Source organism: Suillus discolor (assembly GCF_016758755.1).
Source record: "Suillus discolor strain FC423 chromosome Unknown F5147scaffold_4, whole genome shotgun sequence".
NCBI lineage: Eukaryota > Fungi > Basidiomycota > Agaricomycetes > Boletales > Suillaceae > Suillus > Suillus discolor.
The window spans coordinates 1,060,462-1,084,072 of record NW_024541251.1 but is presented as its reverse complement, the minus strand read 5'-3'; the positions used below and the strand labels follow the sequence as shown (position 1 = coordinate 1,084,072).

The 23,611-nt window shown below is 48.4% G+C and overlaps 9 protein-coding genes across 9 annotated transcripts; 6 read left to right on the top strand and 3 right to left on the bottom strand.

Annotated features, from left to right (window-relative positions):
* Positions 1 to 148: 148 nt before the first annotated feature.
* On the bottom strand, positions 149 to 5,654 carry F5147DRAFT_258627 (uncharacterized protein). Its single transcript, XM_041428888.1, has 22 exons — positions 5,434 to 5,654; positions 5,271 to 5,368; positions 4,984 to 5,217; positions 4,247 to 4,934; positions 3,412 to 4,197; positions 3,156 to 3,359; positions 2,949 to 3,107; positions 2,611 to 2,899; positions 2,539 to 2,559; positions 2,118 to 2,493; positions 1,909 to 2,064; positions 1,818 to 1,859; positions 1,527 to 1,766; positions 1,274 to 1,477; positions 1,191 to 1,220; positions 1,025 to 1,139; positions 901 to 975; positions 825 to 838; positions 716 to 772; positions 526 to 656; positions 399 to 474; positions 149 to 351 (listed from the first exon to the last, which is right to left on the bottom strand). Exons 1-22 carry the CDS (start codon positions 5,519 to 5,521, stop codon positions 169 to 171), a joined length of 4,266 nt encoding a protein of 1,421 aa, XP_041298664.1. The 5' UTR covers positions 5,522 to 5,654; the 3' UTR covers positions 149 to 168.
* Positions 5,655 to 5,740: 86 nt separating this feature from the next.
* On the top strand, positions 5,741 to 8,837 carry F5147DRAFT_604207 (Sec1-like protein; the record flags this gene model as incomplete). The annotated part of the gene is made up of 13 exons (XM_041432296.1): positions 5,741 to 5,872; positions 5,932 to 6,012; positions 6,064 to 6,175; positions 6,227 to 6,435; positions 6,487 to 6,591; positions 6,643 to 6,826; positions 6,881 to 7,116; positions 7,165 to 7,255; positions 7,309 to 7,383; positions 7,436 to 7,602; positions 7,659 to 8,133; positions 8,197 to 8,298; positions 8,349 to 8,837. 13 exons carry the CDS (start codon positions 5,741 to 5,743, stop codon positions 8,459 to 8,461), a joined length of 2,082 nt encoding a protein of 693 aa, XP_041298663.1. The 3' UTR covers positions 8,462 to 8,837.
* Positions 8,838 to 9,049: 212 nt separating this feature from the next.
* Positions 9,050 to 9,982, top strand: F5147DRAFT_258551 (uncharacterized protein). The gene is made up of 4 exons (XM_041428887.1): positions 9,050 to 9,150; positions 9,205 to 9,367; positions 9,427 to 9,535; positions 9,588 to 9,982. The coding sequence occupies exons 2-4, from the start codon at positions 9,313 to 9,315 to the stop codon at positions 9,646 to 9,648; spliced, it is 225 nt and encodes a 74-aa protein (XP_041298662.1). The 5' UTR covers positions 9,050 to 9,150; positions 9,205 to 9,312; the 3' UTR covers positions 9,649 to 9,982.
* Positions 9,983 to 11,016: 1,034 nt separating this feature from the next.
* Positions 11,017 to 13,568, top strand: F5147DRAFT_566693 (uncharacterized protein; the record flags this gene model as incomplete). The annotated part of the gene is made up of 3 exons (XM_041430814.1): positions 11,017 to 11,919; positions 11,976 to 12,492; positions 12,532 to 13,568. The coding sequence occupies 3 exons, from the start codon at positions 11,017 to 11,019 to the stop codon at positions 13,566 to 13,568; spliced, it is 2,457 nt and encodes an 818-aa protein (XP_041298661.1).
* A 478-nt stretch (positions 13,569 to 14,046) lies between these two features.
* F5147DRAFT_566603 (Sas10/Utp3/C1D family-domain-containing protein) lies at positions 14,047 to 14,920 on the bottom strand (the record flags this gene model as incomplete). Its single annotated transcript, XM_041430809.1, has 4 exons — positions 14,047 to 14,453; positions 14,506 to 14,569; positions 14,621 to 14,676; positions 14,734 to 14,920. The coding sequence occupies 4 exons, from the start codon at positions 14,918 to 14,920 to the stop codon at positions 14,047 to 14,049; spliced, it is 714 nt and encodes a 237-aa protein (XP_041298660.1).
* An 82-nt stretch (positions 14,921 to 15,002) lies between these two features.
* On the top strand, positions 15,003 to 15,625 carry F5147DRAFT_768277 (splicing factor 3B subunit 5/RDS3 complex subunit 10; the record flags this gene model as incomplete). The annotated part of the gene is made up of 6 exons (XM_041440949.1): positions 15,003 to 15,008; positions 15,156 to 15,198; positions 15,246 to 15,269; positions 15,328 to 15,349; positions 15,401 to 15,524; positions 15,578 to 15,625. The coding sequence occupies 6 exons, from the start codon at positions 15,003 to 15,005 to the stop codon at positions 15,623 to 15,625; spliced, it is 267 nt and encodes an 88-aa protein (XP_041298659.1).
* Positions 15,626 to 17,512: 1,887 nt separating this feature from the next.
* On the top strand, positions 17,513 to 19,362 carry F5147DRAFT_566361 (uncharacterized protein; the record flags this gene model as incomplete). The annotated part of the gene is made up of 4 exons (XM_041430794.1): positions 17,513 to 17,649; positions 17,704 to 17,946; positions 18,000 to 19,046; positions 19,104 to 19,362. The coding sequence occupies 4 exons, from the start codon at positions 17,513 to 17,515 to the stop codon at positions 19,360 to 19,362; spliced, it is 1,686 nt and encodes a 561-aa protein (XP_041298658.1).
* A 60-nt stretch (positions 19,363 to 19,422) lies between these two features.
* On the bottom strand, positions 19,423 to 21,707 carry F5147DRAFT_258433 (uncharacterized protein). Its single transcript, XM_041428886.1, has 14 exons — positions 21,670 to 21,707; positions 21,411 to 21,564; positions 21,320 to 21,352; positions 21,248 to 21,267; positions 21,175 to 21,189; positions 21,078 to 21,113; positions 21,003 to 21,031; positions 20,941 to 20,954; positions 20,862 to 20,894; positions 20,628 to 20,687; positions 20,437 to 20,577; positions 20,153 to 20,384; positions 20,046 to 20,094; positions 19,423 to 19,974 (listed from the first exon to the last, which is right to left on the bottom strand). Exons 2-14 carry the CDS (start codon positions 21,466 to 21,468, stop codon positions 19,708 to 19,710), a joined length of 987 nt encoding a protein of 328 aa, XP_041298657.1. The 5' UTR covers positions 21,469 to 21,564; positions 21,670 to 21,707; the 3' UTR covers positions 19,423 to 19,707.
* A 343-nt stretch (positions 21,708 to 22,050) lies between these two features.
* Positions 22,051 to 23,611, top strand: F5147DRAFT_670103 (WLM domain-containing protein). The gene is made up of 5 exons (XM_041435508.1): positions 22,051 to 22,247; positions 22,303 to 22,308; positions 22,360 to 22,460; positions 22,515 to 22,814; positions 22,871 to 23,611. The coding sequence occupies exons 1-5, from the start codon at positions 22,076 to 22,078 to the stop codon at positions 23,453 to 23,455; spliced, it is 1,164 nt and encodes a 387-aa protein (XP_041298656.1). The 5' UTR covers positions 22,051 to 22,075; the 3' UTR covers positions 23,456 to 23,611.

The window sequence follows — 23,611 nt, the reverse complement described above, 5'->3', positions numbered from 1 at the left end:
CGATCTTATCTCTCTGTACTGGCACGATTTGTATGCTTTCCTGGTATTTAAACAAATGTGTCGCGGTGCATAACTATCTAGTTAGTATTTGTATGTTTTCTGTCGTAGATAATTATTCCGTGATATGACAACTGTATGTACGTAGAGCTACAGCGAAATGTGACTGATTTACACTGAATTGCGTCTTGCGCTTCTTCCTTTCCTACTAACCCTGTTGTTATTTGCGCCGTAACCATCGAGGTTTGGAACGGGCAACTTTCCCTCCTCTTCCCACTTGTCAAGAATCTCGACCGCAGCGAGATACCCCTTCTTCTGAATCTCATCGAACTTGCTGAATTGGAGCGTGCCATACTGCGCGCGCGTGAGTGTCATACATGGGTACAGGAGAGTATTCGTACCTCCTGAACTGGCATCTGCATATACAGGCAGTTCCGTGCGACTTTGGCTGCCTCCAGAGTGTGTACACTCGATACGCTTCGAACACGTAAGAACAACAGAAACTGATCCTGCAGTGAGGAAACCTACTAAGCTAGTCGACTTTGGATCTCGGTAATCGCAGGCACAGTTCGAGCACTCGAGAACGGGTTCCATCGGTTGAAAAAGAGCCACCACCCAGAAACAGAGTCACCAAAGTTTCGAGGCGAATTATCGTCGATCTGGGTAATGGAGGGTAAGGACATGCAGATAGAGGTGACAATTTTCAAGAAAAACCTACAGAACCAACATCAGCAGCAAGCACAACACTCGCGCCCATGGAGAACATTGTTGACACCTGATGCTATATTTTAGGCGCCATCCAGGGTCATCAGTAATTAGCTACTCACGGGCAGGTTGTCAACTGCGGAAGACAATCAATCAATCTCATAAGCAATAAGTACAGGGTTGAACGAAGGGACGTACTATATCCACCATCAACAAGCATGCTGCCGTTATCACATAGTGGAGGCAGTAGTCCAACCAGAGTCATGGAAGCACCTGTATCACTCGTGAGTTCGTAACGACGAAATCAGTTGGACGATCTCACGGATGAACCTCCAGGCATAACCACTTTCATGGATCTCCATGCGAGATGTGTTGATGTTCGTAGTATTACAGAAATACGGTAGCCACATGTCTTCTATGTGAAGATCGTAGAAGGCCTGACAAATGTGTTAAGATTGTGGGTCCATGCTAACTTCTCGAAGGCTTACTTTATATATAGTTCTGTTAAACTCATGTCCCTAAGGCGAGACGTGAATGTGTGTGCGATACGAAGCGTGATCAGATGACTTACTGTGGTATAAGCGACGAGAGGGTATGTGACATCTGAAAGCATCCTCCAAATATTCCCCATTCTTCCACTGAACTGCTTAGCACGATTGGTGCTCATTATAATATCGCACTCGCGTGCATAAAGACCACCTATTAGTGCACCGATACTAGTGCCTGCGATGTAGTCGATGGGAATACCGCGTTCCTCGAGTGCACGTAGAACACCCTGTTATCTTATCAACGGATGATGACAACTCCAAGGAGATACCACTGACAAGATGCGAGATGCCACGAGCCCCACCACCACCGAGGACAACCCCGACAGATTTTGCGCAGAGTCTCCTAGCCAGACGAGAGAAGTCATTGATCATGGGATGTGGCTGCGGTCTTGCGTGCCTAGATCTCCCCCTGTACTTCTGGATGCCACTCTGCACTCTATCCTTGAGGTTCTTGAATGCAATGACAACATCGGGATCTTGTATCTGAGTGGTCTTCACGATCGGAACTGCAAGACCCTATTGTCCATGTGTAAATCACTAATCCAAGAGTAAAAGTCTGGTACGCACCGGAAGTTCGACGTGAATATGTTGGTGCACCCAAGGACGATTCTGTATCTTTATGAGATTAGCCGTGCATGAAGAGGCTTTCATGACACACTTTCAGCCATTCGCGCGTCGACCCAGGGACTACAGAACGTTCGGGATGGAGAAGCACAAGCTCTTTGCGTGCTGTGGTCTTCATTGAAAGTAGCAACCTTTCGTATTCTCCAATGCTCGGATCATCACCCATCCCAACCACCATCACAAAGTCGGCCTGACAAGAAGGGTTACAGCGTTCTAAAACCTTGTGAGATATAGGTGACCTACCTGTCGGATACAAGTTTGCGTCCAGGGGCTGTTGACAGGTGAATCAGCGACATAAAGCACTGTTCTATATCTTTGCTCCTGGTCTGCAAGCCAAGCTGCAGCTTTGAGTGTGCCCATACGAGAGAATGCATGACGGCCAAGATGACTTGACACAGAGGCTTGGTTCATATACGATGTCTTGGCGCCCATCTCTTCCAACGCAGTCTTCAGTTTCCGAGCAAAGGTGTCTATAGGGACATTTCGTGATACTGGGAGAATGGCCACAGTCTTCAAGTTAGTGTTGTTCCGTCCCAGTTCGAACGCAGCGTTGCGTGTCTGAACATCGCTCGACGCATCCATCTCGTCACGTACGCGAGAGGCAATCGTCCGTAACAGCCTAGGCATGGTTAAAGACGAGCCTTATATCAAATATAGTACTTACTGTGCAGTCGTCTGTGGATTTCTGAGCACAGTATGAGCAGACGGTCCAAAGGCATGGCACACGAGGACTTACCTTGAGGAAATGGCGTTAAATAGCGTTTGGGGCATTCGAATCAGCTCAGAGTCGCGGATTGCATGCATTGTCGTTCTGCGTGTTGAGCTAGTGATGACGTCTAATTCCCCAACAGTGTCGCCTTGTCCGTATTCGCCAGTGATGATGACTTTACCACCTTCTCCTTCGGTAATTGCTCGTAGTCGTCCATTGATGACAATATAGAAACTATCACTAATATCTTCAGGACGCCAAAGAACTTGACCAGCATTGACGTGCATCCAGTCAAGAGAAGCGTCAATTTGCAGGACTGCCACATCATTAGTAAGTCACAAGGGATGTTTAGAGGCAGTGCTAACCTAGAGGTGACAATAATGAAATGAGACGTTTCGCCAATGTAAGTTGCACAATAGGTCGTTTCTCCACCAGACGTTCAAGAGAGTGAGCGGGTAGAAATCCCACGTATGTGTCAGTCTTCGCTTGAATGTCAACATATGAAGGTGTTCCGCAGAGAGACGCTTCAAATAACATCAGGACATGCGACAAGCCGTCTGATATAATCATACCGAGATAGCCCGCAATTCCTCCTGATTTCACGGTAAACAACAGCTTGCGACTGTGGGCCTTCTCAGGCTCTTGCTTGTGGTCGGATGTGTAAAGAGGGTTGTTGTCTGAGGTTGTCGACCTCGTCCCATAGGGCGCATTATTTGACCGGGACTCGTCAGCACGTAGGAGAATATCCAAGAAACCTTCAACAACATAGTAAAGACCTAGTTTGTGTGCGGTCAATTATTGTCTATACTTGATTGATGGGACTTTTACCAGTATTCCGTTCACCGGCCTTCACAAGGATTGAGCCAGCAGAGAAGAAAAGTATCTCGACTTCGTTGTCCAGACCGCTCATGTAACCAGTCGTGCTAGTAGTCGATGTTCCCGTTATACTCGAGGCGCCATCATCCGTAGTTTCTAAGAGTGACAGGGAGCCAAAGGGAGACGGGAACACGCCGTTCGCAGGGCGCATATGATCAAAAGGCGGGAAAGCTGGCGAATCTTCGATGGACTCGTTCCCGCTCATGGGTGGCTGGAGTAGACCAATGGACTTCGCGATACATGACATGACTTCTTCACGCAGATCAAACTCTTCATTATTTAGACGGGTCTGTAACGGGTCGCTTTTCTGCAACCGAGGGGTTTCCAAGATGCTAAACGAACGCGCAAGTTTATACCCGTCACTGCTTTGCCCAGTTGAGGTATGCAAGTCGCCAGCCTGTACCTGATTGCGAGGCGTACGGATTGGGACCCCACGCATAACAAGCGGACTATCTGTCAGGCTTTCTGGTGGTAAAACTAAGGGCGTAAAACCACCGTTAGTAGAAGCCAGACCCAGTGATGGACCGAGGTACTCGCTTTCAGGGTCAGATCCCTGAATTGCGACGTCGTCAAAACGTTGACGTAGATATTGTAGGCCACCGCCCTCATAGAATGATGCCGGAAGAGGGTGACATGCAATCTCGTTGATGGCCTTCTCAGTTCGAAGGACCTCTGTGGTTAACCCCAAATATCTGTGTGCCGCATTGAACGTAACACGCGAAAAGCGCGTCAGAATTACTGAAGATATAATGAGCAAAGTGAGAACTCCATCTCACAGAAATTATACCTTGTACGATATGACTGGTGGCTTTGGGAAACTTCTTTGCAACTCTGCGAAATGCTTCTGCAGGGATGAAGGCCAATGTGCTGTCTTCCTTTGCCCTGGCCACGATACCATGGTGGAGCTGAGTTGTAGGGTTAGAAGCTGATCGAGAGCGGGAAGCGCGCCGTAGCGGCGACCTAAACCTGTCTCCAATGTGATACGGGGACGTCGGACGAACGGGGGGGGAAGTCGCGTCTGCGGGGTGAGCGGTGGAACCAGACGACGAGATAGATGTAGCACGAGAAGGCCGAGAAGTCGCAGATGCGTAGTCCAGGCTAAAGCGAGACACGTCAGAATCCGCGCGGCGAGTACGTGATTGAGGTCGTCCTCCCTCTCCACTTGTAGAATTTTCTCCAAGAGCATCGGGATGACCATCTTCTTGCCAGCTTATCTTTATGTGCTCAGTGAACAAGCTGAGAATGCTGAATAAACTAGACAAGGTTCCACCACTCCCAACTTCATTGATAAGCTGATATCCGTTCATATCCTCCTCGTCCCATGACCCATTTTGGCAATTATTCTGGCCTGTTTGAGCATATACCTGGACCATGCCATCGACGACGCAATAGAAGCTCCTGTCTTCGTCCAGAGAGATACTATCCCCGGCAATTAAGCGTCTCGTTGCAAGATGCCTTGCCAATTCATGGAATACCTGTTAAACTATGATGGATCGATCAATGCAGACGATGCGGAGTACTCACCGGCTTCTCGAGAAATCCAAAGACCCGGACAGCTTGCAGGAAATCGTCCAAGTAGTTGTGAAAAGCTGGGGGAGGCTCTGTTGTATTCACATCTGGGTGAAGTGCATTCACGTCGGGCTTCACCAATGGTGGCTCCTTCAGTGAGGAGTATGTGTTAAGGTATCGAAGGCGTATCCAATAATTCAAAGCAACCGCCGAAGCCAGAAACATGATGGCAAATGACCAAAAATTCAGCTAATTGAGTGTAAGCGATTCGTATTTCAAACAGAAATCTTGGAAACACTGACTGTTAATGTCATGGAATAGGACAGAGCAAAGTAGATGAGACGGGGGATGGTGATAGTGGAAAAAGCTATCAAAGCTTTTGCCCATGATAGGAACCATACTACCGAAATACCGTATCATGAGCTTCATCTGACACACGTGAACAGAAGAACGACATTGGCCTACATATTACCCAGAAAAAGGCAGAGAGGAAGGAGAGGAGAGGATGTAATTGTATTCCATCGTGTTCTGGTGAATTGGAGGTATGCTCCATGATGGACGATGTCCGTACTATGTTGACGCCAGCCCTCTCAAGTTGAAGAGCGTCCGCGATTCTTGTTAGTCAACGCGTTCAGGGATCAGATGAGTAGGAACGTTTGATCATACGACGTAACCCTTTAGGTAGGTAAGGAAGACTAAAACGTCAGGTCCACGGGCCGAAGAATTTAGTAGCCCTGGGTGGCTGTGCCATTGTACCGTTCTCCACATGAACATGGCAGCCGCGTCTGCATCGACGTCTGACGCGCAGGCCTCGTATGGGACCGAGCGAGACAACGAACCCAGGTTGGACGTAGAGTTGCTCAAGGATACGGCAAGAAAGGCCTTGATTGACACTTTAAACGCGGTGCGCCCTGTGCTACCCGTACATCTGTTTCAAGTGAACTGAAGGTTCATTCTGTACAGGTAAATGGTGCGAAGACACTAGTGCTTGACCCTACTCTTGCGGGGCCTTTGGGGCTGGTCACAGAAGTCGCACTTCTGAAGGTAGTTATTTGCACTGTTACGATGTTGATTGTGTATTCACTTCATTGTTAGCATCATGGCGTGGACAAAATGTTCTGGCTTGAGCCAGGCCCATTGACCCCGACGACAACAAATGTCGTGTATCTCTGTCGCCCGCTCATCAAATACGTCAAGATTATTGCAGGTGTGAATTTTCCTGTTGTGTACGGTCGTGCAATAGACTCAGTGCATGCAGATCAGGTCAAAGCCCATATTCAAGAGTCGCAAAAGCATAGATATACACTCTTCCTCGTACCTCGCATCTCTACTCTAGTATCAAGGATACTTGAGGAAGAGGGCGTCCTCGGCGATATTACCATATCTTCCTACAACTTGCAGTTCATTCCAATTGCGGACGATGTCATCTCGTTCGAGAACGATAACGCGTTCAAGGAATTATGGGTGGTATGTACATCATCTACATATCAACAGTATAGCATAGCTCAGTCCATTCAGGATGGCGACGAAACCGTGATCTATAACTCTGCGTTAGCACTCAACTCGTTGCAGAAGGTGTACGGTCGCTTCCCTCGCATATTAGGAAAGGGAGACTATGCCTCGGTATGCTCTTCCATATTCCTGCATAGCTCCAGATAGAACCATTCTGCACAGCGGCTGGCAACCCTTCTTACGAAATCGCTACCTGATCAACCTTCTCCCTTGTCAGACTCCTCGATACCTCCTGCGCCGTTTGACTCGCTCATTATTATCGACCGCACCGTTGATATGATCACACCGCTTCTGACCCAGCTCACGTATGAGGGCCTCATCGATGAGTTTATTGGTCTCAAGAACTGTAAGCGGCTATCTACAAGATGCGAGAACCTGACCAGTATTGACATATTTGTAGCTCATGCTGAATTACCAGCTAGCCTCCTCACCCTCCCCGCTGCACCTAACCCCTCAAATCCCAACGCCACCCCATCAGGATCTGCATCTGTCACTCCACTTATCAATGAAAAAACAAAGAAACACCACCTCTCGACTTCCACTGACCCGCTATTGGCTGAGCTGCGTGACTTAAACTTTTCATCAGTGGGAAAAAGACTTAGTAGAGTGGCACACCGATTAGATGAAGACTACAAAGTGTGTGCTTCCACTCATTGCCGTGATACAGCTATTGACAGACAAAAGGCTCGATTACAGGCGAAGACCGTTGCGCAGCTTCGCGACTTTGTTGGAAAACTTGGCGGTCTTCAAGGTGAACACCAGGCGCTGAGACTTCGTGAGAGCAACTTTTTCCTGTTTTCTAGGGGGTGTTCTCATTTCCCTGCAAAGATACTGGCCTATCGGAGATGCTCTCTCTGAAGACACGCACGGAATTATTTAATAAATCGCTTGAAGTACAGCAGAGTAAGCACATTTGCTCATGAAACCCCCCTTGAAACTTGATGTCCAAAAATAGATCTTCTGGCATCGTACGAGGTCTCAACTCAGATTAGTGCAATCGAAGATATGATTGCACAGGGTGCAAGTATGCAGACTATCGTGCGATTGTTATGCCTCGCCAGCGTTACTAATGGTGGAATCAAGGCCAAATCCTTGGACAGTGTAAAACGCGAGCTTCTCCAAGTAATCTCGTTCGGTTTTTCCCGTGCTTATTGTGAAGCTCACGATCCATCTTACAGGCTTACGGGTATAATTACCTTCCTCTGCTTCTCTCGCTGGCCACACCCCCTTTGGCTGTTTTACTACCCAATCCCCTCCCAATTTCCGCTGCTCCTGTTGTCGCAGGAAACAAATACCCCTTCACAACCCTACGCAAATCACTCCGACTTCTTATTGATGATAACCCTGAAGCGCTGGAGGAAGTTGAAAATGACATCAGTTATACATACTCTGGATACGCACCTATTAGTATCCGGCTGGTACAATGTGTTGCCCAGAAGAGTGGAGTCATCAGTAATCCTGCAGAGAAGAGCAGTGCAGACGACGGAGATGCCAAGGGCAAAGGGTCTAGCGCCAGAAAACTCCACGCGCATCCGATCGTGGGCTGGAAAGGCTTTGAGGACGTGTTAGGTACGATCCCGGGAAAGACATTTGACATTGCGCAGAAGGTGCCTGCATCTACCAATTCCACAGCTTCTTCCGTTGCTTCCTTGAGTAAGTCTCCGGGTCGGCACCATTTACAGGCACTCCACTATGCTGACATGGATACCCAAATAGTGCGTCCACACGAGCAAACGACCACAAGTGCCGTATTTTTCCTGGGTGGATGTACGTATACTGAGATTGCCGCCCTCCGATGGGTGAGCCGACAAAATAAAGGTACCATTCTATTGCACTCGAGCGTAGAGATGGTGCTGACTTTTTAGCAGGTCGTAAATTCCTCATTGTGACTACGGGGATTGTGAGCGGGAATAGCTTAATTGATAGCATTGCAAGCACTGGGAAGAACCTTTCTGCGACCAAGGACGTGAACACCTATTAGTGTAAACATTGATCTATGGCTAAGAAGGTCTACATGTATTCCGCCGTCTAGCACGCATCTCGTACATATTGCTGATCGATACAGGAAGAATTGAGTCTAAAAAAGGGATTATTGGGGTTGCCTTAGGGAAGAAATAATGTCGAACTTGCTTAGAAACATGGATACGAGTCTGGATATCTCGTATCCCAGACTTGGATCAACAGCGACGCGACGCGTTTGTTTGCCTATTGAATTGCTGGACCCCTGGTACTTGGTGGAGTTGACACTTGGTCTTCTGACTCTTCTCAACTATATACAGTTACTATCAGAGTAGCCGAATTGCGACAGCCTAACGAGATTCCAACTCAACTCTAAGTTGGCAGGAAACGTGTGTACTTGCCCATGGGGATGGTAACTAAAAATGACAGTTGACAAGCCCAAAGAACAGGTTTTTTCGATGGCCAAGTGCCCCAGCTGCAGGTTCACATTGTGGCGAGCAACTTTCTTCTTAAATACTTTTTTTCGTTGTTATTATTACGTCAACTTTAGTGACCGGGGTCCGTCTGGCGCGAGCCCTCCCCCGGCGGGTCAACAACTTACGAAGAAAAAGGTCCGCAAACTCGAGCCAATATGAACTTTTTCCTCTCTTCAACAGACCACACCCACGTCCCCTTTCCACACACACCTTTCAACTTTTGCCGATCTCAACGGTAAGCTGACCCGATTATTGTCCTAGCTCAATATTAATGACGCCTTCTAGCTAGCTTGCGGCTTGAACCGTGCACTGCCCCTTTTATCAGCGTCCTCAACGAGTTCGCATCAACCGCGTTTTCTCACTTGTACACCTGACTTGCTTGTCCTTACCTTGAATCATGCCCCCCCGGACAGAATCGAAGACCGCGTCTGATAAACCCGCCAAAAAGACCAGTATGTCCCGTCGTCATCAAATACGTAGTTGATCGCTTATTTGTTTATTTTCTTCATAGAGTCATCTGGCTTCGGTGGAAGGAAGAAGCTCAGCGCGTTCAACAAATTCATGCAAACTGAAATGGCCCGGTTGAAGGAGGAGGAACCCGACATGTCTCACCAAGACAGGTAGGCTAATTATCCCTCGCCTACGTCTGTCTGCTAATGCACCAATCTATAGGTTCAAATTAGCAACGTCCAACTGGAAGACAGCTAAAGAAAACCCGAGGGCTGCTACATGATTCCTATATTACCGTGAAACCCCCATCGCTACGATCGATTACTGCTTTGCGCTTTCCTCGTTCCTTTGCCTCCTGTTTGTTTATTGCCGCTCGCTTCCGTCGTTTACATTTGACTGATAAGCTGCGCCGAGTATTATTCATATCGCCTGTCATTCTTTCTGTAGCCCTCTTTCTGTGTTGTTCAGGGTTGTCGTTGTCATTCTGTTTAGTGTTGCTACTAATTTTCACCGTATTCACACTGCTAGTTGACTTTGCATTGCAATTATTTGATGCTCTCCTGGGTCGTGCGTCGAGTGCTTATGTTTTCGCCGCACTAAGCATTCAAACATTCAGATTGGGATGCGAGACTTGAACGTTGAACGTTTGAACCACGTACGATGAGATTATGACACGACAGCTGACGCCTAGGTGTTTGCCGGAAAGCCTTGCTGGAACAGACCGATAGATATTCACATGGACTTGTGGTAAGTTGCCTTGCTTGAAAGCCGGACACCATCTAAAATAAGTAAAGGCTAGGGTCGGCCGGTGAAAATAGGTTGTCTCAGAAATTCTGCTGGAATCGAAAGGCTAGGTGAGTTCAATTAATCGGAAGTCGTAGCCGGAGCGGCTGTTGTCGTCGTGCACGATGTTGAGCGTGGAAATGACGTACTTTGTATGGCAAAGCAACGCGTGGATCATCGTGTAGCCCCTGAGCCAATGTTCCGATGAACTCCGTACCATGCCAGCCTAGGCGCCCTGACAAGTTAAGTCTCTTGTCGTCCTGTAACACCGTATTCCGCTTTTCTTTTTCTCTCTCTGTCCTCTGTCTCTCTTATCTTTCTCTCTATCTGCTCTGTCAGCCTATATCTCTTTATCACCTACAATTGTATCGACACATTACTTATGGAGCAAGCGCCTCGCATTGATAACGAGGATGTGTTGTTCTCCTTCGATCCTTTTGAACTGGCCGAGAGCCCCAGCGATCAAGGTTCGTTCCTTTCTTCCTTCAAGTTGTGTTCGTATCCTTCATCAATCGTCGCCCGCATAACAGACGCCCTATCTAATCTTGACATCCTGCGAAATCGACTCATGGAAGCAAGCGGACAGGACGATCCAGAGCCTAGTGCCATGCTGGGCAAGGGCAAAGGACCCTCATTACCGATGCCCATCCCAGCACCTTTCGGTCGTAATTCCTCTGTGACAGTGACATTACCGCCTACCATCGAGTCACCTCTCGAGGGTACTTCATCATCTTCTCAACTACCATTCGTTCCCATTACAGGGGAACATAACATAATATCATTATCACCAGATAAGCTCAGCACTTTGGGACCAGAAGATCGCGATATACAACTCGCCGGATCATCGAGTAACGATGATTGTGTATTTATGAATGCCTCATTGCCCGGCAAAGGGAAAGCAAAGGATCTAGCCTACACGTTGCCTCCTCTCTTGTTCTCCACGAGCGACGTGCAATATCGTGCCATTGACTGGCCATCCCCTGATCCTGGTTCGCCAGCCCCAACTGCGGGGCCTTCCTCTTACGGTTCAACTCACACCTCGCCTCCCTGCGCGTCCTCTCACTCAGACTCCCAGTCCCCCGAGAATAGTGCACAACAGCTTCCGGGACTGACAAGAGTGCCCTCCCGGAGGCGATCATTGTCCAACCTATCAATTCATTCTACGCGTTCGTTAGCTGCTCGATCCATGTCAAGGATCAAAGTTAAACTGGGCTCAGCATCCAAGGGCACAAGTAACCTTGCGCGTAGATTATTGTTCAGGAATAAGGCTAGCGCGGCCACGACATCAGTAGATCTCAACCCCGCCGGCTCTGTGTCGGATCCTTTCTTAGGGGACCTAACAACAGCAGGGCAACGTAATTGCCTTCCAGCATGGAAAAATTCCGAGTTTCAGCCTTGTCTGAACGTCGAGCTTCCATCAGACACGCGAACACATGTTCAACAGAGCGCTGAAGGTCCTGAAAGCCTCAGTAGTATCACAGGCAAAGGCCGCTCATATTCTTCTCCACTCTCTCAGTCTGTCTTTGATATCATCCCTCGTGGCAACAGTGACGTCTTTGCCCCCGTGCCTTTAGTCCTGCAAAGTGTCTTTGATGACGCTTTACCCAGAGAACTGAAGTTGCAGATATTCTCAGCCTTAATTTCCCTGCACGAAGACGAATTTCAGCTGTGGAAGTCGTCGGGACAATGGACTACCTCAAAGGCATCCTCATCCAAGTACCGCTGGGTGGGCAGAGATCGTGGGATGCGCGAGCTGGTGAAGTTGAGCAGGGTAAGAATGATGTGTACGGTGTTGCGGTATCTGTGATGACGCATGTTGTGTGTTAGGTGTCAAAGGCGTGGCGCTCACTAGTCTTTGATGGTCAGCTGTGGATGGATGTCGACCTCAAGGCATTCCCAAACCTTCCGGTGCCCTTCCTTCTGCGCCTTGCAGAGACGCTTGGGCCATTCATCAAGAACATAGATCTTACCGGATACACAAAGCTTGATCACGGCACTCTGGGTCAAGTCACGACGAGCCTCTGTATACGCTCCGCGCCAACCATTGACTTCGCATATACACAACTTTTGGACGTAAACCTGTCAGGGTGCAATGCCCTGACTACGCAGGCATTACACAACCTCGTCATCCATTCTCCGTTTCTACGCAGTCTTTGCGTCAAAGGGTTGAAGGCCGTTGACAACACTACGTTCGATGTTCTCGCGCTTTGCCCCCACCTGACATCCCTGAACATGAGTCGGTGTTCCAATATCAACGGAGACGGACTTCACAGATATGCAAATGCCGTACTAGGGCGTCACGGCCAGCTTGCGCTGAAAGAGCTCAGGCTATGTGGATTGGAGGGTATATTTGACGAGGCCCTGAGAGTTTTAGGCAGAGCAGCACCCTCGTTGGAAATCCTCGATCTGAGCTATTCTCGTTCTCTGCACAACTCGGCGTTAGGGGCTTTTGTGGCGTGTACAGAAGAGGAGAAGTCAACGGAGAGCGTGGTGCTGACTGCGCGTGAGGCGGGGCGAGAACTGCGCGATAATGGGCGCTACCGGAGGCGAATCACGAAGCTTAGACATCTGTCGCTTTCGAACTGCAAGCTGCTTACAGACGTCGCATGCTCCAATCTAGCGTATGCAGTGCCGCGTCTAGAGTTGTTGGAACTAGCAGGCATGGGGACGGCGATGAAAGACGAGGGGCTTGTGAGGCTTTTGGGAACAACGCCACTTCTCCGAAAGCTTGATCTTGAGGATAACGAGGAGATCACTGACGCCGTCCTGAGCGTACTGACCCCCAGTCCTCCAGAAAGCACCGGATCAGGGTCGACACAGCCACTGCAGACAGGGCAAGTGCTAGAACACCTGGTTGTGTCGTTTGCTGTCAGCCTCAGCAACGAGGCCTTCCTTTCTCTCATTTGCAATTGCCCTCGCCTTAGGGTGTTGGAGGCAGATAGCACGTGCATATCCGGGACTGTCCTCAAAGAGTTCGTGCGACAGGCGCACGAACACAATGCGTCCGATGCAACCCTGGTTGCTATCGACTGCCGTGCCGTGGGTGAGACCTCCGTCAAGGATGTTGCTGCAATAACCCGCCCTCGCAAAGGCTGGTGTGCCTGGGATGCACGGAAGCTCGCGTACCTAGACGGTCGGGACAAGGAAGAACTGAAAGTAGGGCAGGATGAGTGCGATGAGAAGCGCATCGTGTTGAAGTCGTTTTATAATTGGCAAACTGTGGACGCTGTTCGAGCTGCGCGGGAGCGGCATCGGCGAAATTCCCGGCGTGCTGGTAGCGGACCGTCAGATAATCTTGAGGACGTTGCCCCAACTTCGGGGCGCACGCGATGGTGGTCTCCCAGTAGTGGGAGGCGTTCACCTGACACCGAGGCCCTAGATGGGGTAGTCAGTGACCGAGGGGGATGTGTTATAACATAGGAGCCTTATACTTGTACGCTTTAATCTTTCTTGATCTGTTTTACAAAGCTGATTGTGCATTACCCACGTAACGAGCGTTCTTCGATGTATTACTGATATTTTTCCCTTTTGTTGTTGTTGTTGTTCACGAGTAGGTTAACTGTATCATTCCAGATCATGATGTGTAGAATGAGAGAAGGGTTTGGGAGATAGTGGTCCAATACGTGACTGGTGTTAACTTGACGACTTCTTCTCCTTCCGTCTTGCTTTCTTTCCTGCCTTTCGTTGTTGCGCCTCGCCGGCCGCTGATAAAGGAGTACATTGTCCTGACTGATCTGGTGTCTGGGTAGCCGAGACACTATCTGCTATGGGTAAGGCAGATGCGGGCGACTTCTTTTTCTGCTTCTTTGGTTTCTCAGACTTTGAGGAATGACTACGATCGTCATCTCCGTATCCTGCGAATGGATGGGTTCTAGCAGGACTACGAAAGAGGTCAAGGTCAAGACTTACCTGAGGCTGCGAAAGGATCTATCCGTTGTCGCTTCCGTCTCCCGCCTACTTGTTCTTCATGTTCTGGGACTTCTCTTTCAACCATTCGTGATTTCCCCTTGTCCTGTGGTGGCAGCAGTGACGCTTCTTCTTCCATCGCGTCGTCGTCGCCCGACACCTCAGCCTCAACGAATACTTCAAGATCCTCTTCCTCTTCACTTCCCAATTCCTTCAGGTTCTTCTCGTACTCTGCACGCTCCGCCATTTTACTGGTAATTTTTACTGGAACCCGTTCACTGCTACTAGAAGCAGGTCCATGTGCCGTATTGCTTGGTTCTTCAGCTTTTACTAGCTTTGCTTGGGCAATGGCGTGTTTAATAAACCTGCTAGCCGCTGCTTTATCAATACCAAGCCTCTCTAAAAATGGATATGATATTTAGCATGAGAATCAAAGTTAGGCAGAAAGGACCCTTGCTTTTCTCTTCGGAATCTTCTGCATTCTTGATTTTGTCAAAGTATTGTCGGACGCGATCCTGAAGCGAGCATCAGATGAGTTATAATTATGCCGCAAGAGACAGGCGCACCAGTTCACCGATGACAGGATGGGTCTTGGGATCAATTCCTCGTGTTTTCAGGTATACTGTAAGTGAGTGGCAGAATTAGACGAGCTAGCTAGCGTTCAACGATACATACGCACCGAATACAAGGTCGTATAGTACATATGGAAGGACCACTTGTAGTTTGGCTTGTTGGATGGTTTCGAGGGCTACAAGAGTCTCGGGAAGGCTCTTGGTGAATAGAGGGTCCAGCTGAGTCTCAAGCTCATCGAGAGATGCATTAAGTTTTGCCACTTTGGCGCGTAGTCTGTCCTCGTCGGAAGCCATGCTTTTAGATAGACCGTGAGTTTTTCTGCAGAACGTGAGCTAGCCAGACCAATTAAAAGTGTTTCTTCGACGCGTCCGAGGAATGATAGTCCGTGGTCCGTGGACATATCTCTTAGAGAAAAAAATAAATCAAATATCTAATTGTGAAATTATCAAAATTAACTCCTTTCCTCTCAACGATCATGGTGAGTTTCGCCGGCACCACAATCTAACCATTCTGACCGGTTTATGCTAGTCCTCTGAACTCAGGTATACCGCCAACACGCAATTGGAGCATTGTGAGCGCTGCTTCTAGTTCACTGTAATTTATTTGACCTTCTTTCAGTACACGCTCGTTACACAGGAACTGGTATGTTCCATTTTTAATATCTTAGTAGTTCGTTTCTGATATTCCTTCACGTCTTCAGGTCACGCAGACTTGACGAAATAGTACGCCAAGCATTTGAATCTGTACGACCTATTCTGAGCATGCAATAATAGTGACTGGGTCACACATCAACACAGAGATACGCTGTCTTCTATTGTAGGACACCCGTCCTTGCTTTCATATCTAGCTCTTGCAGACGGAGAAGCTATCGGCCGAACAAAGTTCGAGATGACAGAGGTATGTCAGGCTACTCTTAGTACTCGGATCATAATCTGATAAATATTCATTAGCGAATGCTGCAGCCCTGCGGGCCCCCTCCCAAGAAAGACGAAGATTGAACTTTCTGCGGTGCTCCTTTTGTCGTTCCTCCGTCAGGTACAGGGATTGTATTCATGCGGAGTCCCTTTCTGTCACGGGTTACATATCCGTTATTGGTGCTTACGATCTGACGACGTTCTAGTTTGTAAGAGATGTGTTCATAATTATGATGTCTCCTGCACTCAAGCAGGACCCGCTGTTATGCTGTCGAGATATCCCCATGCATTGTGAGCCCTGGCATGAGTTAACGGTGTGGACCCTTCAATTAAACTCACCAAAGGTAAGAGAGGACCCTTTACTGTCATTGAATGTGTCAAGCGGCTTCCGGTAGGAGACTTTCCGTTGTGGCTTCAGGAAAACGCTAAGCTTATCTGGGCAAGTCGACCAGGTACCTGTTGATTGAACAGGTTACTTCGGCGTCAAGTGCTACGAAAGTGACAGCATTGAGGGATGCTCTTGGTGATGCGGCGGGTATTCCCATAGTGAATTTGTCTCAACAGTCGTCACGTCCGCACCAACTGCTCGAGTTGGTAATTTAGAGACAACTAATTCTAGGATCGTGGAAGATGATCCTGGCTCCTTCCGTTATCTTGGAGTGATTATGGGGAAACATGTGATCTTGGGCCTTGGCAGGTAGTGTGTTTTAGTATTACGTCTGATCGAGGTGCTGCCTCCATATCACTTTGATCTCAAAGGAGGAATAATACAACCGCTGGGCGCAGAAACTGCCGTCACGGACGGAACGCGAGTATCCGCGAGGAGTTATTGCTGTACTAGGCATCGCTTTGGTAGTTGACGCTGAAATCAGCCTTGACAGGAACCTTGACTACATTGGTTTGATTATGATTTAGTGCGGGTTTACGCAGAAAATGAAAAGCAAAGAGTGGAAGTACATGAGTAGCAGTCGTGCTGGTCGTTGTGCCCGTTAAGCCCATGTCCTTGTTCTTGGAGCCTTTTCGGTAGTTTTCGATGAAGATAACCGGCGGAAGCTTACTTGATTTGGGATCGAGAAATTACTAAAATTGGATATTAGCTTTGAGTTGTCACAGCCATTGTTCCCTGATGAGATCAAGTTGTCGGAAATTTACTAGATACCCTACCGCACGGTCTCCGGCCAAGTGAACAAGGTACAGCTAATATGATTACATATTCTAGTCCGGGATTGATCAGCTCTTTAAAATTCCCCACCATCAATCCGCCGCGGTGCTCATTTGAATTTCTGTCAAGGACCACTATCCTGTCCTCCGACGACCACCACACCCAATCCGGTTCTTGCTCTGTCCTTAGAGACTGCGCTTTACCCTTCAACTCATTCCCTTTGTCCTCGCTGCTTTCTACAGTGGACAATTCCCTTCTAGCAGTCCACAAAGGCCTATGCTGGCCACAATCGTTTTGACTGGCCACAATCGCTGTCGTATTAATTCTGCTCCGGCCTACACATCATGGCTTCGGAAATTTCATCGCGACCGTTTCCTCCCTTTCAGCCTTGTTCTCTCGGCGAGTGTTCCTCGTCCGAAAGCTTAATTTTGACCCCGCGACCGTCATTCTACACCTTCTCAAACAGCTCTTACGCTCCGACCGGCTCTTGCAGTCGCCCCAGCTCCTCCAGCAGTATTGACTCTGGATACGCCAGCATCATGGGACCGCAGTCTGATGCAGATTCTATCCGAAAGCGCAGGTTTTTGGGAAAACACCTCACCCCTTCCGACGTAGACGTGGTCCTACCTCTCTCCCCCATCAATCGCGCCTTGTCATGGGATCCGTCCAAGCCCAGGAGGGCGTTTCTTCAGAAGAGAAAGAAGTCACCAAGTGACGCCTCAGAATCATTTTCTACGACTTCGTGCTACAGTGCGAGCACGAGTACTCTCCCGGATTCATCTAGTGACGGAGACGAAGATGTTGAATTCATGCAGGGACCGCACTCCCCTGCCAAAGCATTTCAGGCGAAGAATCACTTCGCCACAAGACGGGGCATGATCCATCATCCTTATCCTCCCCACCAAGCTCCTTACATGCAAGCCTACGACCGTACCCTTCTTGACAAGTGAGCATGTTGCTACGGTATTCCTGTGCTCGGGGCTGACAACCACCATCACAGCGATCGATTCTCAGATGTTCTCTTGCAACGTCTCAGCACCAATGGGACGCCGTCGTTTCTTACATTCAACGGTAACCCACCTACTACTATTCTTGATGTGGGATGCGGCGCAGGACATTGGGCCATTAGGGCTGCAAAGCATTGGCCGAAAGCAAGGATAATCGGTATTGACTTAATTGCTCCATCAAGCTTAAATGACGGCATTGCTGCGCCATCAAATGTAGAATGGAGGCAAATGAACTTGTGAGTACGCGCGTTTTTCACATGATCCTGCTTTACTTACTAATATTACTCAGCGTCGGGCACCGATTAGGCTTCCCTAGTGACACATTCGACCTTGTGCGGATGGCAAATCTGTCCCTGTGCATCCCTCTTGAGAGTTGGGAAGATGTTCTCATGGAAGTCATGAGAGTTTTGGCGCCCGGCGGGCGACTAGAATTGATTGATGATCAAGCCTTATTCCCAACCGTGAAACCTTTGGAACGCGTTCCAGCTTCGCCGGCCGCCGCCAGCGTCTCTCCTTCCCGCCCTCATTCGTACATCGACTTTGATGACAGCGACTCGGATGACGATGACGACTTCAAGAGCACACGGAGCTCCCTATCCGAAGACGAAGAAGAATCACCGCCATACGATGCTACATCAGAATGGACGAGACATGAGTCCAATGCGAAAGATCTGGAGGGTCTGTTCGTCGATATGCTCTGGAGCAAGTACAAAATCCGCACAGACCAACGAAGAAACATACAGGAAGTTCTGGATCATGTTTTCGGCCGATACAACGCCCAGAGAGTCGCGGCGATGACTCTCGCCATTGCACCTCCTGCACCAAATTCAGACTTGGGCTCAGGCTCTGGTTCAGATCCTGATCAAGCGTCGGTGTCGAGCACAGACAGCAAGAGCCTGAAGAAGAAGAAAGGGAAAGTCTTCAAGCAGTGGATTGCTGTTGAATGGGACAAGATCGAGAACAAGGGCAAAAAGGGCGACCGTTCCAGTGGAGAGAGCGTCCTGTCCCCCATACCACAATCCATTAGTGCCAAAGCAGCCGGCCGTCTAGGTATTCCCTCTTCTGCTGCTCCTTCCCCCACTTCACAATCGCCCCGACATTCAGTAAATCCCCCACCCTCACGTCCTGCTCAATCTCCCGGGTTGGTCCTGTGGCCTAACACGTTGATTGAACTGGGGCCTTTCGAGCTTGAGATGCACGCATGCAAGCACATGCAGAGTCTGCTCGGGTGCAAAGCTGCGCTGCATGAGTACGCGCAAGAATTCTTCCGTGACACCGACGGAAATGCCCTTTTAGATGAGGCAGTGTTAGATGATCTCATTTGGGACTATGAATGGTGAGTACCTTCAACTGAATATTTTTCTTCGAAATCTTATGTTCTGCCGATTTAAAGCTTCCGCCGCAAGCGTTTCAACTGGCCCTCAGTGACTCCCGAAATGGAAAAGTCTATTCATGATGAGCCCTCCGTCACTCCTAATCACAGACTTTCAACCGACGTACTCTCTATTCGCCCACGTCCTCGAGGATACTCAGACGCCAGTGTGAAACAACCCGAGTCATCATGTTATTCGAAAGACGAGCTCACTTTCGTGCGCTCCATCTACGTGTACACTGCCAGCAAGAATACCGCCGACGATATCATTTTATCATAGGAATACCATGTACAAAACTTCATTGTTCGCATTACCTGCATACCCTTCGGCACTTTATCCGACGCTTTCAACCCGGATCTCATCTATCCTTCGCTTTCCTCCTCCGCTCTGCTATTGATTATTGCTATTTGCCATATCACTGCTTCATCCTGCATCGCTGCACTCGAACAGTCACTCATTACTGTAACATGGTTATCACACGTACTAGATTGCATCGTATTATCCGGTACCTTATTGCATTTACACCAGCGGCATGGGCCCAATCCTTTGTACATGTACTATATCACCAATATTGTAGAAATTGGTCCATATGCATAGTTCATGTGGATTCGCAGCAATTAAAGGTTATATTTCCTCGAAAACGATGACCTCGGTACTCTCTTGAAAACCCTTGACCAGCTGCATCTCGTTGCCTTCGTTCGACTGGTCATGGATCGTACCCTGGCGTGCAGTCTCTTCACTGACTCCTGCAAAGCGTATTGACCCAGTGATCATGACCGGTTCCGAGCTCAACCGGCGAGAACAATGTTCCTTGAAGTTGATTACCACTCGGGTACCGACCATGGTTTCTAGAAGCATGATGAACGGGATAGATATATTTGCGCGCAGGGCCTGGTTGCGTGCAGGGAACAATGAGTAATAGTGAGTAATACATCAAAAAAAAAATTCAAAAAAAATCTCACAGAAGCATTCCGCCACAGGCCCATGACGATAGCGCACTTCGCCAGGTTTCTGGATGGGCCGATTGTTAGCCGGTGATTAAGAATGTATGTAAAAAAATGATACTAACATGAAAAAATACAAAATGCTGTCTCGCACAAGTATGCTCATGAATGAATTTATGCGTAAACTGGAGGTACCGGGGGTGGCCCTCCTTTCTCTCATGTTTTTGAGAGAAACTCTGATGGCCAAGAAGAAGAGCAATGTCTCGAAGCAAAGGATGGGTATGAATAAATAGACGAAGTCTGTGTTGATCCCGGTGAAGGAGCACAAGTGCTTCCCAGGAAAAGGCTCGACAATGACTAGTGATGTGGAGTGAACAAGTGTGACTCCACGTATCTTTGCAGTACGTACCAACAAATTTGCTTGTTGGACCATTGGTCGTCCAGATGATTACAATGACAGCAAGGATCTCACTGAAAAAAGATAAGAGCAATACCGTGAGTATCCACCTAGTCCGCCGGTACATAGCATATATTCGGAGTTGCATGATAGCTGTGCGGATGGTGTAAATGTCAAATGGTATATGTACAAATATGATTTACACTGAGTAAGCCATGAACACAGAAGGGTACCCCAACCTCGGACCTGGAAAAGCGGATAGCCTTGTGTATAAGTGAGACGCTGATCATTTGGAGTACGAAGTGGATGTACTTGCATCTGAAAAATGCGTGAAACCAATGCTATCAGCAAGAAGTACGAATAAAGCACGTTATAAATCATACTCCTGTAAACGACTTCGTAAGAAAACCGGAAGTCGTACATTTAGATAAACATGCTTACTTGTATTGATCCATCCTCAGTGAGGCACACTAGACCGTGTGAGAGTGAGAGCTTGTGACATAAATATTGACATACGATATACGCCAAGGCTAGGAACAGCATCAGACCACTGATGAGAGCTAAACATAAGGGCTTACATCACAACGGAATCGCCCACATAGCGGTCCTAACTAACATGAAAACTAAGAAAATTCCATCCTAATTGCACATACCAATAGATATAAGGCGGACACTAATGAAGGCGGCCTCTGCTGGACATCCATGAAATTAGCATATAACAAGTGAGCACCATTTTCAAGTTTGACTCACCCATATATAATCTATCTGAGTCCAGCAACGTCATTAAGTTTTGCTCGCCGACCATTGATCAATAGTGACTCACTTCACGAGCGAAGGTTAGTCCTGAATAGACGATGACTGAGTCAATGGCCATGAGACTCGATAGATTGCATACCGTGATCATACAAGACGGCAACGGCGACAGCAACTGAAAACCATATTTGGATCGAATCAGATTGGAAGTCTTGAATATAACCAGAACTAACCTTGCGCGTAAGAAAATGAATTAAGGTCGTGTGTTATTGTTGTCGCACTTGAGCTCATGTGTGCAATGCGCTCAGCTGCTTTCAGGAGTAGAGTAGTTTTGGGGCAAAGGTCATCAGAGTTGTTGGACGAGGCTTCACGGTGCTTATAGTTAGACTAGTAGTAGAAGCACACGCGTTTAAGGTAAAGACATTGATAACAAAAGGGGTGACGTTTAGCACCACAATGTTGATTAATGACAAAAGTTTGACAACGACTTACGTTGAGTTAGCATCGGTTCCGAAGGTTTATCAAGGCCAGAGCCCAGAACACCTGCATATAACCGCGGAACTGCTGCTACTGGAAATTAGCATGCGTCACCCCGTAAAACCAGAGTGAACCAAGTATCATTCCAGAATAACATCAGAAGTTCGTGGGTGGGGGAGAAGTACCGTTAACCGAGCATGTTTATCTCAGGGTGCCTCAGCGTGAGGTGGCCGCCCGGGTTGCTCATAGTTATAGCGGCCATAAGCCTGTCATGACATTGTTGTAACGTGTAACTTAACATAATACTTCAGTAGTGTCAGTGGTTGTGTATTCTTATTTATAACTTTACTGTTAGTACTGCTTAAAGCTGATTAAGCAATCATGATATGTTGTTGGCCACTATCCAGCCACTCCGGGATACATGTTACAAACTTTCGTGAAATCATTCACTCACTTGAAAGACCGTCCACATGCAGATCGAGCCTTGCCCATGCTTCAACGGGTAGCAACCCTGGTAAAGCCTATCATGAGGGAGCACGGCTGGGTCTTGCCGTTATTATCTGAATTTTTCCCCGAAAGCCCTAATTTAGTCGGTAAGTTCCTTCCAGCATCACCTGAGACTTCTTCATAGGGTCACCCATCATGCAGGGTTGAGTGAGCGTCGGACACATCAGTTGTTCATTGCACTTGCTGACACACATTCAGATGTAAACGGAGGACAGCAGATTCTTCTGAGATTACGCCTTCCATGGGCTCCCGACACCTTTTATGAGGAAGATCAAGTTGTTCGGGTCATGCTCCATGAGGTAAGAAAGTCTTTGAAACGGCGTATTCAAGCTACCGATATTACTTCAATATAGCTTACTCATAATGTCCATGGCCCTCACGACGAAATTTTTTACAAGTTTCTAGCTGCACTTGAAGACGAGTATGATGCACTAGTGCGCTCTGGCTACGCTGGTGAAGGCTTCTTTTCTCCTGGCCACAGACTGGGCGCAGGGGTATCGTACGATCTTCCGCCACACTTAGCTAGACTCAAAGCTCTTGAAGCTGCCGAAGAGAGGCGTCGTGCCAATGACGTTCTCGGCGGCGGCGGCAGACTAGGTGGTCTCAGAATCACTGCACTGCAAGGCATGGATCCTCGTGAACTGGCCGCACAGGTCCTTCTTTGTGTTTCCCGTCTTCTGAAAATATACGTTAACACTACCTTTCACAGGCTGCCGAGCGCAGAAAGCGTGATGAGATCGAGTGTGGGTCGGGTATACTTGCCCAGCGCGAAGCCGAGAGGGCGGCCAGGGAAAGCATCGAAGACATCATTGATCTTACCGATGATTCCCCTCTAGAACCGTGGCCTTGTCCTGTGTGCACACTTCACAATGAGCCGATTGTGCTGCAGTGCGCAGCATGCTTCACCGTCCGTCCTTTCACCTCGCGTAGTACTGCGAGTCAATCACGTGTTGTTATCGGACCATCGAGGCCACATGGTAGTACTTCCGGATTAATTTCTGATGCCCCAAAACAGTCTAGGGTCGTTGCAGTGAGGCAGCCAGGCAGTGCCAAGGATCCCACGCCTCCTCGCAAACCAGCCGAGACCCCAGCTGGTGGTGAGCAATGGGCTTGTGTGGTTTGCACGCTCGTCAATGACCAACAAGCACACCAATGTACCTTGTGTTTAACAGGGCGTCCTCAAGATCCTCTTATGGGATGGACTTGTAAGACGTGTGGTGAGGCTGAAATACCCCACCAGTTTTGGTCATGTCGATTTTGCGGCGCGATCAAGACAGAGAGCACTTACGGTTAAGGGATTTTGTTTCCTCACATCTCAGGAGCCTCAGGGCAATCTTGTGACTGTGATGTTACGCTTCACTTTGACAGTTTTCTCATGTATTATTATTTTGGGCTGTGCCCTGTGTAGATTTTTTATCGAACGATGGAGTAATAAAGTGTTTGCTTGCAA

Coding starts and splice junctions, on each gene's coding strand:
- F5147DRAFT_258627 (XM_041428888.1), bottom strand. CDS start 5,521: ATGGAGCATACCTCCAATTCACCAGAACACGATGGAATACAATTACAT. Junction 2,065..2,117: donor CGCAAACTTGTATCCGACAG/GTAGGTCACCTA, acceptor CCTTCTTGTCAG/GCCGACTTTGTGATGGTGGT. Junction 1,221..1,273: donor CTCTCGTCGCTTATACCACA/GTAAGTCATCTG, acceptor GTCTCGCCTTAG/GGACATGAGTTTAACAGAAC.
- F5147DRAFT_258551 (XM_041428887.1), top strand. CDS start 9,313: ATGCCCCCCCGGACAGAATCGAAGACCGCGTCTGATAAACCCGCCAAA. Junction 9,368..9,426: donor TAAACCCGCCAAAAAGACCA/GTATGTCCCGTC, acceptor TTTTCTTCATAG/AGTCATCTGGCTTCGGTGGA. Junction 9,536..9,587: donor GACATGTCTCACCAAGACAG/GTAGGCTAATTA, acceptor ACCAATCTATAG/GTTCAAATTAGCAACGTCCA.
- F5147DRAFT_258433 (XM_041428886.1), bottom strand. CDS start 21,468: ATGAGCTCAAGTGCGACAACAATAACACACGACCTTAATTCATTTTCT. Junction 21,268..21,319: donor TGCCGTCTTGTATGATCACG/GTATGCAATCTA, acceptor TCGTCTATTCAG/GACTAACCTTCGCTCGTGAA. Junction 20,578..20,627: donor GTGTTCATGGCTTACTCAGT/GTAAATCATATT, acceptor CCATCCGCACAG/CTATCATGCAACTCCGAATA.
- F5147DRAFT_670103 (XM_041435508.1), top strand. CDS start 22,076: ATGTTACAAACTTTCGTGAAATCATTCACTCACTTGAAAGACCGTCCA. Junction 22,461..22,514: donor TTCGGGTCATGCTCCATGAG/GTAAGAAAGTCT, acceptor ACTTCAATATAG/CTTACTCATAATGTCCATGG. Junction 22,815..22,870: donor CTCGTGAACTGGCCGCACAG/GTCCTTCTTTGT, acceptor TACCTTTCACAG/GCTGCCGAGCGCAGAAAGCG.